The sequence below is a fragment of the Panulirus ornatus genome, chromosome 25, assembly GCF_036320965.1.
Source record: "Panulirus ornatus isolate Po-2019 chromosome 25, ASM3632096v1, whole genome shotgun sequence".
In the NCBI taxonomy this organism is placed as follows: domain Eukaryota; kingdom Metazoa; phylum Arthropoda; class Malacostraca; order Decapoda; family Palinuridae; genus Panulirus; species Panulirus ornatus.
The window spans coordinates 12,142,452-12,158,373 of record NC_092248.1 but is presented as its reverse complement, the minus strand read 5'-3'; the positions used below and the strand labels follow the sequence as shown (position 1 = coordinate 12,158,373).

Below are 15,922 nucleotides of genomic sequence, written 5' to 3'. Positions count from 1 at the left end.
ACAGGTTTGTCTTCATGTGATGTACAGTCAAGTCAGACCCCAGACGCGGGGAGACATGAGACAATATCGCCTTGAATTTCGTAGCATTATGATGGCATGTGTGACGAAGCAGAAGTTGATTTTCGGTATGAGATACATGAGAGATAGGAGACGCCCCAGCCAGCCACAGGGAATGGGTTGTGACATGTAAATAGAGTGGATGAATGAAGATGAAATACCTCTATAGAGACATACACGTCAGGTATTTTAAGTAGGAATTTCGCATTCACTGCGATAATATATGATAATATGAGCAGTTTGACGCTGTCTTGGACCCGAGTCTTGTTTCGTAAGTCCACATGATGAAAACTTATCTTAGTATTGTCACTTATATATGTGTTAATAATGAAGGTATTCATCCAATGGGTCAAAAGGATTCTGATTTTCTGGAGAAATTACCCGAAGTTGTGATCCCAAGTGATGAATGCTTATAGACGTATTCCCGACTCTTTTAAGATTATAATTGCCAGATATTCCCCATCAGCACGGTAACCTGAATAACAGTTGGTCGAAGCTGTTCCGAACCCAGCGGGACGCCTGCTGGGAGCTGTATCGAACCCTATGTCTTGACGGACAGAGACAGAGCCTGGGATTCTCCTGGTCGAAGCTACACCGAGTCCTAATTCTTGACAGGCCGAGACACCGAGCTTGGTAGATTCGACCAGGAATTCGTCGGGAAGATTCGTGCGTGACCCCAAGACTTTTTTTGTCTGCAACGTTGCGGACTACGGTACCCGTGCCCTCCAAGGGCCATGTTGACGTCCATCGAGGTTTGCTCAAATGGTCTGTTTACCACGCTGGCTCCCACCTGATCGAACTAGAGGATGAAATTCAGGTTACGGGGTAATGGAAGAGATATGATGGAATCAGTCGTATTATTAAACTCTCCATCCCCAGATAAGAAGAGTATTCCGTCGACGCATAAACTGGACGGAGTCGACACCTTTGAATGAGGACATAACAGCCCTAGATCAACCCCTGCTGAATAGAAGGACAAGAGGGAATGTGATAACCAGCTTTAGATTCCTTGCAAGACTCAGATGATAGTGTAACACAAGTTCTTGAAAGGAAGGAGAACCACTGAACTATGTAATAGCACGAGAGGAAACAGTTTGTTTAATACATTGCTTGCAGCCATCAGAAACACTATGGACTGTTCAGCATAGGAGTTTGGAATGGGCTTTGAGAAATATCTACAGGTCTCAGACAGAGCTGTAGGGCTAGGGGAATTCTGAAACCATCTTATGGTGTATGTGCGCGAGACAACACCTCTGTGGTGACTGGGTTGTGAACAAGTCTGTTCTTCTGTGGCACGAATGACGAGCCTTACAACCCCCTCTTGTTATAGTGCTGACTCAGTCTTCCCCAGAAGTTCTGATGCTGTTCGAGCCCCCGTCACAACCCTTCTGTTGGTGTTGTGAGAGAACAGTGACTGGGGGAGTCAACCCCAATCCCCCCTTCCCCTTCACTCAGCTGTCAGTGGGGGCGTAGCGAATTCTGGACAGTGAGTGGGGATGCGGGCATTGAACTGTGAAAGCCCCAGGAGCAGTGAACCGTAACACCCCCACACTCAGGGGAGACCTTTTGAGGCAGTGAAAAAGAAAACAGTGAGATATAACAAAAATGCATACGTCCAGAACATATCAGAATTAGAAAATGCCTTTTTATTGAATTATCAAAAACAATAGAATTGAATAAACAAGAAGTGTTAAAGCAGATGGGAACTTCAAGACTTTACGAGGAGAAATGTCTCTAAAGTGTACCTGTCTCGTTACAATGTCGAGATTCCGTAGGCCTGCGGGACGCGTCCTCAAACGACCAGGTTGATCAAAGGAACAACAGTGTGACAACTTGCTTCCAAACCGAACTTTAGGGACAGAGTACCCGCTACTAGAGAGAGAGAGAGAGAGAGAGAGAGAGAGAGAGAGAGAGAGAGAGAGAGAGAGAGAGAGAGAGCAAGTTGTGTCTGTGTGTGTGTGTCTCTGCATTATCAAGTCCCAAACTCGGTCTCAGAACAAGATATCAGACGGCTGTTGCATTAGTGTAATCCTATCAACCTCAGTTGCTGGTTACCTCGTCTTCCTTTCAGAGAACTACTGGTCCTCACATTGTCCCTGAACTGCATAGACGGTATATGGGAGGGTTCATGGGAAGGGCAGATGACCTGATGGTCTATGATGAGGTTAACTGCTGGAGGACACTACGTGGGAAAGCCAGACAACAGAAGACCTAATGGACTATGACGAAGTTATCTGCTGGAGGACAGTTCTAGTACCCTGCATTCCAAGTCTATATAGTTACTAACAGGATGATAAAGTGCCCCTGTCCCCAATAAATGCATTAATGAATTATGATGTCTGCAATATTTAATGGCTCAGATGATGGATATGAGTCATAGAAAACACATGAAAGAGAAGAAGACCTCTCAAGTTAAACACATGAGTTGATTACTTTCTCATTAATGAGAGGCCGTGGCTCTGAGAACAGACTTAGCGGTTATAACTTTTGCTGATGGACTTCACGCCTTTAATTTCCTCCTGCCGGAGAACCAGCAGTAAATGAAGAATTTCCTTCCTTGAGTTAGTTGACCTCCTTCAGGCAGGTCTCAAGCATTTTTACGCTGGATAATATCTCAACTCTTTCATTAAATATATATATATATATATATATATATATATATATATATATATATATATATATATATATATATATATATATATATATATGTATATATATATATATATATATATATATATATATATATATATATATATATATATATATATATATATATATATATATATATATATATATATATATGTGTGTGTGTGTGTGTGTGTGTGTGTGTGTGTGTGTGTATGTACATAAAGGAAGAAGTAAGGTTTGTAAAGGCAAATCACAACCCCACAAAATTTTCCATCGCGTTTGACTGCAATCATTGTGTATGCGTAAGTGCGTATGCTTATATATATGCGTCATAGTTTTGTATGGAAGAGTTCGTGCGTATACGGGAGTTACATTAGTTCTGAGTGCGTGAGATATGATTAATATGGACGGTGGAGTTGTGTAATGTCTACGAGCGTTGATTTGTTATGTTCAAATTTGCGTATGTTATGTGCGTCGGAGATGCGAGTTCATAATTATGAACGTAGTATGAAGCGTCCAAGTTGTGTATGTAAATGCGCACTTTAGTTAACGTGATTTTTTTTTTATTTGCGTATGGTATGTGTGTGTGTGTGTGTGTGTGTGGCAGCTGTGTGCGAAAAGTTATATGAGATGCTTAAAGTCATAGTAGACATTCCCACACATTAGATAATGTGTACCAGAACTATGTGTATATGGTTTTGTTTATGTACCAGCTGTGTGCGTATGGGTTTCCTTATGTACCAGCTGTGTGCGTATGGGTTTCCTTATGTACCAGCTGTATGCGTATGGGTGCACCAGCAGGAGGGAGGGAGATTTGCGTAGCATGACGTCGCAACCGTTAAGCAGGACCCTGCTGCCATCACAACTTGGTCAAAGACCAGACCATCATACCTGAGACTCGTACCATCATACACAAGGGATGTATGGAAGGCTCAGTAGCTACGTGTATAACATCATGTTCACATGGTATATACGTGGGTATTTACATCATAGCGGGTATAAAGGATACTTCCTCATGCAACTCTAATGACACGAGGATACGATGTTTAAGTGTGTATACTGAACGCGAATCCAGATCCGGGTACCTTAAAAGATGTATTCAACATTCGTAAAATTTTGTCAGTACTTAAACGAAGTCACTTCGCATCACAGAGTGAAATACACCAGTTGTTCAATATCTTGTTTTGGATCGTATAAAAGAAATTGAGACATTAGGGAAAAAATGTTTGATTTTCCCTATAACAACAAGGGTCCTACGGCTGCTCTGGCAGATGACCTAGTTATCGTTTTGGAGCTTTCATCTGTAGTGCATTTTAGAATATCAAGGTTGAGTCATGTTCTTGTCGCCCTCATACTGTAGTAATTCTTTCCCATCATATTCCTGACGTCATATGTGACTGAAATTTGCAATTTTTCCCCTTCATATCTGGTTGTAACCCATGAATATTTTATCCTCCCGTTATTATGGGTATGAAACAGACAAGAGGCGTCATAAACCTTGACAGTTTCCATCATGGCGTCTGAAGTCGCGATGATAATTTAGTAATCCACTAGAAACCCGTCTGTAAAGTTCATATTTTTTCCCTCTTTCCCAAGCACCGTGTTTCCGCAGGAGCTGCGTGACCTGTAGCAATAAGTTCCCTGCATAAAACTCATCTCTGCCAGACAGAACTTCATAAGAACATGACTCTGGACGAGCAAATCGAAATCTTGTAACTTGATTGGGTATAACAGTTGCAGTCTGGACACGGAAACACGCTTACTGCCAGTCGCTGCTGGTCCTGGACCATATTCATACAAAAATGACTTTACGCATTTAAAACCATCACTATGACGATGATCACACACTCCTGCTTATGTCTGGTCTGCATTTTTCCGTTGCACTAAAGTCTCCCCAACATTTTAATGGTTTTCAGTTATCCTCGGTTGAAACCCCAGAACACTACGGTACGACCTTTGACCACTACGGTACGACCCTTCAGAACCTCGTTATGACCTAAGGGTCAGGTCAAAGACTTGTCCGTCATACCCATGAGTCATGCCGTCATCGTTCTCAGGGATGGTAATGTCGTGCTCAAGGTTCATGCCGTCATGCTCTAGGGTCGGAATGATGTGCTTAAGGGATTAACTTGGACCCAGTTGTTACCCCTATGACAGGATTAAGGATATGACCCCCTTCCCCTGGGGACTGACATATGGCGAAGAAGGAAGCCATGAACTGTGATCCTTCCCACGATTAGAAGGGATCCCGTGTGGGGGGAAGGAGGGGCACAGGAGGCTCCAGGGATGGAAGGAGCCACCGGCCTGACGGACACGTCGGGAAGATTATGGATACAAGGGACGACTTCGTCCTTCACTCTGACAAAATTTTTACGAAGTCAGTTTCATGTATTTTTTCTGACGACGTTCATTATAGTGTTATCTGGCCAAGTAACTTGGTCATCTGTCGCAAGAATGGCCGGGTGGTGCAAACACTAATTTTGAGGTTTTGTTCATCAGTAACTTTTATTATATGTAAAGGAAATTATAGTGTTGAGTGAGAGTTCAGCAGGTTAGTCTGGCGACCTATAATTTGCCAAAGACGTTGCGCAATGGAAGGATGACTTCACTCTTCTTTGAGCATGTGACGCATTCCTCGCGCTATTAATAGCGAAACTCTGGCTTGTAGACGTTCAGTATCGCCCTTATTCCATTATCTGAACCTGGTGAACCCTTTTTGAGCCGTCGTGTTCAAGGATAGCGCCGTCGTGCTCATAAGTCGCATGACCTGCTTAGAGGTTTTGGCGTCGTGCCTAAGGACCATATCCTCGTACTCAAGGGTCATGCCGTCATATTCAAGGGTCGTACCGTCATACATAAGGGACGTACTGTCATGCTCAAGGGTCTTACAGTCGTGCTCGAGGGTCGTGCCGTCGTGCTCAAGACAATAGTGTTCCTGGTAGAATGTCGCGCTTGGAGAAAGTGTGTTTGGCTTGTGTGTGTTGTGAAGTGTCATCATTATTGCGAAAGCGACCACAAGGCGGTGTTGCCACGTGTAGAGAAAAAAAGCTTAGAAGCTAATTTCCTTTCTTCAGAAGCCCCTTCCTGCAAGGGTTGTTCTTCTATGCAAAAAGTACAAGCGTCTTCCGTCTTCTTGTGTACCATGAAATGCAAAATCTTTGCTTCCGTAGAGTAACACAGATTCTGTGCGTCTTTACGAGTGTTGTACAGATGTCTTGTGCATCTGTCCTTGTTACTTGTAGAATAACGTAAGATGAAACAGAAAAAAAAGGAAGGAGAACAGAAGACCCATCCATTCTCATTTTCTAGTGCGTTACAAAAGTAGTAATGTCATAGAGTGAAATCATCATAGTCAACTTATGATACGATGACTGAGCAAAATATTCTGTATTTTCTACAAGAACTGACTGTGTTGTATTTCCTGTAATCTCTTATACTTGCCAAGAATTAAAACTATAGATTGTTTCTGTCGTAGGAGATTGCATGAAAGATTGTCTCTTGAAGAGAAGCTGTTTGAGTATATGTTGCAGGTTTATCTGTGACCTCATATTCACCCGTGACCTGGACGACCATCAGTAATGCTCGTTGTTAACATCGAGATCACGATTCGCTGGACTCATTGCCTGAGTCAGCAACGGCGGCGTCCGGCACACATGGACTACGTGAGTCATCACAGTCAGCGGGAGGACGTCAGAGAAGTTGAGACATCGCCCGACTCTCATCATGAAACCCATCAACCCTCAGTGTTTCCCCTGTATCATTATGCACCACAAGCAGTGGCTCTACCTGGGGTGATCCCCACTGGAGCCGAGGACTTTCCTTTTGCCATCCACTGCTAATTCACTAGTGTCGGCCAATCCCATTATATTAGTCTACCAACATCCTGGGTTTGAAGTTGATGGATGGTCTAGTAATGGACGTCCGTGTTGTATCAGTTAACGTCCCTGACCATGACGCATTCGCGGGTCGCCCAGGGTCGAGCGCACAGGTTAGAACCCTGGTTGCGGCTGTCGGCCCACAGTCAAGCCAGGGGTTTGTGGAGCCTTCATAGGCCTGCGGGCAACAGCTACAAACAGTCTAATCCATCGCTGGAGTAATTAGGCAATTAGGTCCTAGACTGAGCTCCTACAGGGGCAAAAGTTAAGCCCCCGAAATCAGCTTAAGCTAATCGTACAATGAGGGTTGAAAGGTGCACTGGAGGGCTTCAAAGGATTTAGAATTAAGCCGTACAGGAGAGGGTTTTTGAAGAGTGCCGGGGGTATATTTTGTAGGATACCTGGGGGTGAATTATGGAGGGTACGTGGGGTAAATTTTAGAGATATGTTGTAGAGAGTTTGAAGGATACGTTTTGGAGAGTCCTTAAGAAAAGTTTTGGAGGGTATATGGGATGAGTTTGGAGGTTCAGGAAACTATGTTTTAGAGAGAACGTGTGATATATTTTCGAGGGTACATGGAGTAAGTTTAGAAGTGTATTTAGAGTTAGTACTTGGTGTAAGTTTTGGAGAGGAACTGGATTACTGTACCTAGGGTAAGTTTTGAAGGGTGCCTTGGGTAATCACACGGTTGGGAAAATATAGAGACAATTTGTGATATATTTTAAAGGGTACCGGATGTAAATTTTGTAGGGTCTTTGGTTTAAGTTGTGGTTGTTACTCTGGAAAATTTTGAGTGTTGCCTGGGGTAAGTTTTGCATAGCGTCAAGGGAGGGGGGGGGAGGATAAGGAGGGCACATAGGAGTACTTCTGTAGGGGACCTGAGGTAGGCATTGGTGGGTAAATGGGTAAGGAAGACTAACTCCAACACAACAAAGCCCAAGCGGATAAAAAAAAGAGAATGGGAAGTGGAGACAAACAGGCCACAATGACTCATGACCTTTGATTACTAAAGTCGTAGGAAAAATATTCGAGGAAAATCAGGAAATTTATGTTTGTAGTTTGAAATTCATCCAAAAATAGCAAAAAGATAAGACAATACAACTTAAAGCAATAACCAGTTTAGTGTGTATGTCTTACAGTATCGTAATTAAGGACGTAATTTTCACTAATTACACCTTTAATGGTAATTAGACTACAGTTTGTGGAATACTTTATTAACTGCTTAACTAACTGTGTCTGTTGTCTCGGCTGATGGAGTGGGCAGTTGGCCTTACGTGAGATAGTGTTTGCTTATAAGACTATAAAAATTACCTGATCGACGGAGTTGTAACCACCGAGACAGCTCTGGAATTCTACTGGATATATACATCAACTTTATCATTAGAACGAGACACAGTGATGTGTCTACTGTTAGGAGAACCAGGTGTAAACAAAATTCAAGTACGCATATGTAAGCAAAAGCTTAGCAAACAGACGTAGACAGAAGGCTCAGGCAAACAGACGTAGACAGAAGGCTCAGGCAAACAGACGTAAACAGAAAGCTCAGGCAAACAGACGTAAGCAAAAAGCTCAGGCAAACAGCATCACAGCAGGTCTTGTGAACCCGTGTGAGGCGCCTCTCGATCACCTTCTGTGTTAAACCCCCGGGGAGTTTAGCCAGGTCAGATTCGTGGGTGGTGGCTTTGAACTGAGGAGGGGGAGAGGTAGGGATGGGGAGGTGTGGGGGTGGAGGAGGAGCGGGGAGGTGGAGCTAGGGAAGGAGGAGGAGCGTAGAGGCGGGGGAGCAGGAGTAGGGGGGGTGAGAACGGGACACAAGGTGTGGTGGACACGAGAGATTGCATTCGTCAGTCGTGTCGGACCTGTTGACTAGTGAGGTTGGAGTACGTCGCTTGTGTTGCCTCATAGAGGAGTGTTGTTAGGCGTTGTAGCCCGGTTCCATATGTTGTAGAAGACGGTGAACTGCACCTATAAGTGCCTGGAAGTCTTAGAGGAGAACTTAGAGGAGAATCGTGGTACGTTTTAACGGTTGTTTAAACAAGTGAATGGTACATGGAAGTGCCTGCTAAGTCGTAGAAGAGTGTTGTAAAGTGTTTTGAAGTTTTTTAGCTATTGCAGAACCCAGTAGATGTACTTGTAAGTGTTTGTAAATCGTAGACAAATGTTTTAGAGTGTTCTCTGGGTTGTAGAAACTAATGAAGTGTGTTTGTAATCGTTAGAGTTCGTATGATGTTATAAAAGTTGTTGTTGTGGTTGTAGAAGGCAGTGAAGTGCACATATAAGCGTCTGTAAGGCTTACCAGTGGACATAGCGAGCAGTGGAGCCCTTCACCAGAGAGAGAAGTCCCATCAACAGGTGGGTGTTGGATGACAATTTCTGGCCTAAACCATCAATTGAAATTTCCAGTTCACTAAGTAGTCATCCATCTGGCGCCGCTTGTTACCACAGTTAGGCCTTCATACACAGGTGTGTGTCCAGTCATACACCCAGGAGCATACACACCGTCCGTAAATGAGGTAAATATAGACCTTTTCCCTCGGGTTGTTACGATATAAACGCTTGTTAGTTGGGCCTTGGCCTACCGGCACGTCCAGACCCACACGTGCAGAGCTGAGCCAGAAGGGACGTGTCTTGCAACACCAACCCTGTTTTCTTGCATGTTCACTAACGTTCATTGTAGCTGATGTTCTTACGTGTACATAGAGGTGAAGCCACACACACACACACGCACACATAATGAAAACGTGTGACAGGAGAGAAAGTTCGAGATGTGGCCCAACGAGTGATTTGATTTGTGTTGGTGTCACCGGCTTGTTTCCTTTGCACCCCACGCGGGTGTAGAAGTCTCTCCCTCTGCCGTATAAATAGTTGATTACATCAGGGTACATACAATCACTTTGCATGACATTATTTCGTGTATCATGAGACATTTTGAGGTTCCTGTACATTATTTAAACCCTCAGAGCCTGACGGTACGATGCCTCAGCACGATTGTGCGTCCATAGAACACGAGGATGTGGCTCCTGAAAACGATAGTACGACCTTTGAGCACCAGGGGACGACCCTTAGGTACGACACAGCCCTGCTGCCTGGACCCACCAGAAATATAAAGAAAAGGTTCAGATCAAATGCCATATTATCATACTCAAGGGTCGTACCGTCGTGCTCAAGGGTCGTACCGTCGTGCTCAAGGGTCGTACCGTCGTGCTCAAGGGTCGTACCGTCGTACTCAAGGGCCGTACCGTCGTGCTCAAGGTGTTCAAAGATTGTCACTCTACACCTAATTCATTGCGTTAAGGAGCAGGTTAAGCCTAAGTCATAGGAGGAGGTTGAAGAACCTTTGTAATGATTAACTACAACATAAACCAATGTTCGGTTTACGTATCTGTCGTAAGGTCGTTAGGGATCTGGGAAGGCTCTAAGAAAGGTCAGGTTATGACCTTCTTTTTAGAGGTCAACAGTTATCAGAAGTCACTAAAGACTTGGTGATATTCGTTTTCTCATGTGGTTCGTAATGGTCAGCCTTGGTAACTAGCGATCCTCTGACGTCATCATCCATTAGAGCAATTGGGTGACAGTGAGTTTAATTACTCAAGATCAGGATACGTCACAGGGAATCAGGGAAGTTCATGTCCTTCTGAAGAACGTTTTATGTTGGTCGACGTTACATATTTATAGTCAAGGGAGGTCAGCGTGGGTCGCCAAGGTCCATCAAGTGAATTGTTGCTCTTCATCCTATACTTTATTCTCCACCTTTGCTTCTACGTATTTCTTGTGTCTCCCTCAGTACCTTGCTGCTGCTCCATACTTCATTTTTGATCAGTTTTGGAAGCCGGTCTGTGACGCCACAACTCTGTACGAGGCCAAACTTCTTTCATCCTCTTCTGATCAATTAGGCTGTGTGGGACCTCAACCGGCAATCTTACTCCCCCACCACAGACTGGCTGGTCAGGTACACTTTGCAGATACTCGCCCAGTGTGTGTGTGTGTGTGTGTGTGTGTGTGTGTGGCACAGAGTTGTTTCTATACTTACAGTTAGTCAGCAGAAGAACGATACATGGAACAAACCGGTGCAAAGCTTGGTCTCAGGCCGTAGAGTACCGTCGAAACTATCAAGAAATATATATATATATATATATATATATATATATATATATATATATATATATATATATAGAGTGAGGTAAGATCCCGGACCGAGGTGTAGGGGTAGAAGACCTCTGTTACCGTCATAAGATATGCGTAAAGTAAGACATACCCTTATACCTTTGTGGTTTGAATTCCACACCGCGTGTAAGTCTATCGTTAGATAAGAAACACCCCGTGTGTGTTGACCAGCGACCCGCAGTATTCCGCTCGTTAAGGTCAATTTGGTTTATATGTTGACGGATTTTGAAGTATCATCATGGAGAAGCCTTGTAAACGAAAATATGAAAACTGTTGATGGTTCTATGTAAAGTCCCTCCATCACGTTCTGCTGGGTGAGTCAGAGGCATTCACTGAGAAGTACTCATCTTACTTTACTCTTCGCGCCGAAGAGATTACATAACTGAGTGAGAATACGTGGCTGTGGTGCAAATCGCTTAGACTTGAGGCACGTGAGGAAAAGATACACATGACTGTTGCTTCACCTCCTGTATGTGTGTCCTGTCACGTTTGTCTGGGGACGTCAGTTTCCCTTAGTTCTTAGACGGGTCTCCTGAGTGTCAGCTTGCATCTGTGTGTTGCAGACGTGTCAGTCAGCTGTTGCTTCTGTGGCCACAAACATGTGTTTCTAGTAACTTTTACTTCAGGTAGCTAGTGTCATCTCTGAAATTTGAACGCTTTCATTTAACAGCCGAGCAGGACATTACTGGCTCTCGAAAGACTTGAAGTGGTTTTCATACAAATACAGATGATGTGTGTGACGCATGTTGCCAAGGTGGTAGGCTTAGGGTCCAGTGTATTTCATATATGAATATGAACACGAATCGGGATGGGTTAGTAATCATATCTAAGGACGTACCTTATACGAGGTCGTTTCCAGGAGTGGGCTGAAGGGCCCTATGTGTTCAGTACACACACACACACACACACACACACACACACACACGCACACACACACACACGACTGATCAGGCCAGTACTCACGTATATAGACGCATCTACCAGTCAGATTACAGAGGTAGGCTGAGGGCCCCGTACATGGGTGCGCTGAGGGTCCTATACGTGGATGGGTTGAGGGCCCTAAACGGGGGATCGAGGTCTCCGTGACGTAGCTGCCAGGTAGACCACCTAGTCCTCCTCCAGTCTGAGCTGACCTGCATCAACCTGTCCGCAGGTCTGCCCTACCTCCCGCCCCAGCCCCTCCCTCTCTCGTCCTGTACATGTAAGGAGGGCGTGACGCAGCGCCTCGCTACATCTCAGCCCGGGCCAGATATTGCACTTTTAATTATAACAGTTGATATTGCAATGCTCCGACGACGGATGGATATGTAATTGGACACGGTGCTCTGTTTAGTGGCGTTTAATTCCTGTTCAGGAATTTCATCTGGTGTGGGCGGGGTCTAGAACGGCACGCTCGGAGTAATTATACCGTGCTAAATATTTAACCCGCGCGATGCACACCCTACAATTGATACAGTATGCAAATGAGGAGTGTGTGTGTGTGTGTGTGTGTGTGTGTGTGTTGCAAGGGAAGAGACAGACTTTTCCCGTAACGGAGAGCAGTGCAGCGGACCTTGTATTGCTGGCGGCTGGCGGAGGGTGGAGTCGGTCCTCGTCTGATTTCTTTTCCTTCTCTAATTCACACTTGATGTCTTGTCATGTTGTCATCTACCGTATATATTACCTCACTATGTTTGGTCGTCCCTCTGCTGGTCTTAAGTTGGGTGTGTAGGGTACGTAGCAACACCTTGTACACACATGGGGGGAGGATACCACCTCTTGTATGGTTTCTCTTCAATTTATTCACAGTTACTTCCTCCGCTTTGTTCCTTTCCCTTATGCATATTATTTCCGTGCGTCTGGTATCCTTTGTGTGTGTGTGTGTGTGTGTGTGTGTGTGTCTCAGTTGGATGTGTGGGTAATATTGTGGGACCTTGGAGGAGTGGGATTTGTCTGAGGAGGAGGCCCCCGCCCCCCCTGTCTGTTTTCTCTTCCTTCTTTATATCTCAATAACTCCGGCCCGATGATCACATAGCATGTTGTTGCTCCTGCCAACACCGACCCTCACAGCCACAAGGGGATGAAAGGGCAAACAGGACAAGACGAAACTCCATGGTAAAACTGGTGTTTCTACGTCTTTCTTGACAGTTGTTGCTCTTGGCCTTTAGGACCCAGCCTGGAGCCGCCTGGGGGGAAGAAACCAACGTTTTGTTTATTTTTGTTCTCTCACAAGTTGAGGGGTATTATGGCCAACGTTGTCAGATGGTTCTGGTGTTGAGGGGTATTATGGCCAACGTTGTCAGATGGTTCTGGTGTTGAGGGGTATTATGGCCAATGTTGTCAGATGGTTCTGGTGTTGAGGGGTATTATGGCCAACGTTGTCAGATGGTTCTGGTGTTGAGGGGTATTATGTCCAACGTTGTCAGATGGTTCTGGTGTTGAGGGGTATTATGGCCAACGTTGGCAGATGGTTCTGGTGTTGAGGGGTATTATAACTAGCGTCGTCGCCTTGCCAGGTGGTTCTCCTGTTGAAGGCATTATAGCTAACGATGCCAGATGGTTCTGTCGTTGGCATAACTATAACTCAACGCTGCTATATGGTTTGGGTGTTATAATCCGACATGTTTTGCCAGTTGTGAAGGAATTGGAGAACGTTAACAGCATTTTGTTGGCTAGGAAACAGATGCGACACATCTACTTTTAGAATTTACCGTACACTGTGTAGACATCTTCAGTAATCGTACCCCTGCATGTATATTTTTTAACTGCATGTCATATGTAATGTATTTTAGACCTTATTTTGTAATCATTATCACTGTTAACAACTGCATGCCACACTATCTGTACACTATGTCCTTTTCCAAAATCAATCGGTTACTCAAGTGTATATATTATGTTTTTATTGTGGATTGCCAAAAAAATTTAGCTTACATTGTACGTTATATATAATGTGATGTATTTTCACCCATTATAGTGTTTATCCTTGTATTCCAAGGAGCCTTGATACTATGTGTGTGTATGTCCTGTGTTACCTTGCTGTGTGTGTGTGTGTGTATGTCCTGTGTTACCTTGCTGTGTGTGTGTATGTCCTGTGTTACCTTGCTGTGTGTGTGTGTGTATGTCCTGTGTTACCTTGCTGTGTGTGTGTGTTTATGTCCTGTGTTACCATGCTGTGTGTGTGTGTGTGTCCCGTGTTACCTTGCTGTGTATGTCACAAATGCCATTAATAACCTTTCCCCATTTTCTGACGGGAAGCGTTCTCTCTTGGTCTTCGGACGCCTCCCGGGCACACCTGTTGCCCTCCTGTGTTGATATCCCTTACCCACTGTGCGTCCTATGCTTGCCTCCACCTACCCCCTAGTCTTGCACCCCTCGCCCATGTTGTCCGTGCGATGCTTTGTCTGTATATAGTTAGACAAATAAACACCTCAGGTTCAGAATCACCTCCCATCGTACGAGAATTTTTCCTCTTCAGACAGGTTATTGTTATTTTACTCTTGCGCTTGGCAGCGGCTCTGCTTCTCCTGCTGGTCCTGTTTTTTGTTCCTAAATATCACGTCAGGATTACTGTTGCAGCTGGAATGTCGGTGAGCCCACTGTTCGGCTCGGTGCTCGAACATGGGTCCGAGTGATTCATAGGAAGCCACACTAACCACTGTGCTGACGTCATAATCACATACGTAAGCACATTAAAGGGAGTTAACTAACCGTGACCTTGTTTATGCTACAGTAAAGTTGTCTTCATATTAATCTTTAAGGATGACTATTTCAGTCATGAAGCTGTTCATATCTGGACGCAGTTGGCTACCGTCCACTGTTCGTATGTGCCACAAGCAAAGACTTCTTTTCAGAAATACGCAAACACTCGAACAATTTGTCTATATACACACTACAGACCAGTTGGCCTAACATCACCTGTTCATCAAGATGTTTTGGAGACTATCAACCATAAACATGGCGGAGTGTAGAGAAATAACATGCATAGATTCATATAGGGATAAGCTAGCCAGCACAACAGCTCTGCCATTGTGATAACGTCCTAAGAACCGATTAGAATAGATGGAATGTTAATGTTATCTACAAAGGCATCACGAGTGATAACATTTAAAATGCACACAGAGGGAACAGCTGGCATGTGAGATCGCTTTGACATTTTTACGTTTCCTGTCTAACAGATCCCAAAAACATTAGTTACCGGAAACCCTACTCAGTCCACTGCCTCATTGTTGAAGGCTCCGTCCACCAGGGTGTTATAATCGCTCCCTTACTGTGTCTCGTACATAACACTGATAACAACACATCATAACAACGAGTGATTATCAGCGAGTAACGCTTGAGTTAGTACGGCAGTCTCGTCCACTGAGGTCATTGGAAACAACTTGATACTAGCTAGAGAGGTGAGTCAAAGACCGATGTGCCATCATACCGAGTGATCGCGACGAACCACCCTTGGTTGTTGAGGGGGGTCATCTGAGGTCACCATAGTTCTGTTGGGGTGATCTTGACAGCTTGGTGCTGGGACCATGTCGCTGGACCTTATATTCTGTATCTCATTCGTTTAGTTCCGGTCACCATCTGCTGTCGTGTGCACTTGTGATATTTTTCATTGAAGCCCTCGAGCACGACGGAACGGCCCAGGAGCACGACGGTACGACCCAGGAGCACGACGGTACGGCCCAGGAGCACGACGGTACGACCCAGGAGCACGACGGAACGGCCCAGGAGCACGACGGTACGACAGCCTTTGCCTTTTGACCTAACCCTGTAGGATCAAACCATCATACCCAAGGGTCGTACCGTCGAGCAGTCGTGCTCAAGGGTCGTAACGTCTTGTTCAAGGGTCCCACCGTCCTGCTCAAGGGCTGTTACGTCCTGCTCAAGGCTCTAAGCCGCAGAGTTCTGGTCTCCTGAAGCCGCTGTGTCAAGAGCAAAGAAAACGTTAACTCGTGAATAAATAAGCTGATAAAACTGCTGTATTTGCATACTGTATTTCCAGCTATAACTGGTATCCCTAAGCCCGCCTGCCTTTCATCTCTCGTAGTGTGAAAACACAGCCATTGAAGAAATATACAATAGGTGTTTCTCTTGGGCCGGTATTCCTTATGAGTTTTATGGGACTTCGGTTTACCTGGATAAGGTATGACACTGTCTTGTATGACAGTTGAATTTCTGGAGTTGGACGTCTTTGGAAGAATAGAAGGGGAATGTCGCTGTTGTCG

The 15,922-nt window shown here is 44.8% G+C and overlaps 1 protein-coding gene across 8 annotated transcripts in view; it reads left to right on the top strand.

Moving 5' to 3' along the window:
* Positions 1–15,922, top strand: part of LOC139757272 (uncharacterized) — a 565,387-nt gene that overhangs the window by 446,893 nt on the left and 102,572 nt on the right. For 2 of the 8 annotated variants that reach the window (XM_071677612.1, XM_071677614.1), the window contains exon 1: positions 8,408–9,073. The exons of 4 other annotated variants lie outside the window; for them this stretch is intronic. In XM_071677612.1, coding sequence (XP_071533713.1) covers positions 9,069–9,073 — 5 coding nt within the window. In that variant the 5' untranslated portion in view covers positions 8,408–9,068. Of the gene's footprint in view, positions 1–8,407; positions 9,074–15,922 lie in introns of those variants that run through there. 2 more of the 8 variants (XM_071677615.1, XM_071677616.1) reach the window with 2 other exon arrangements.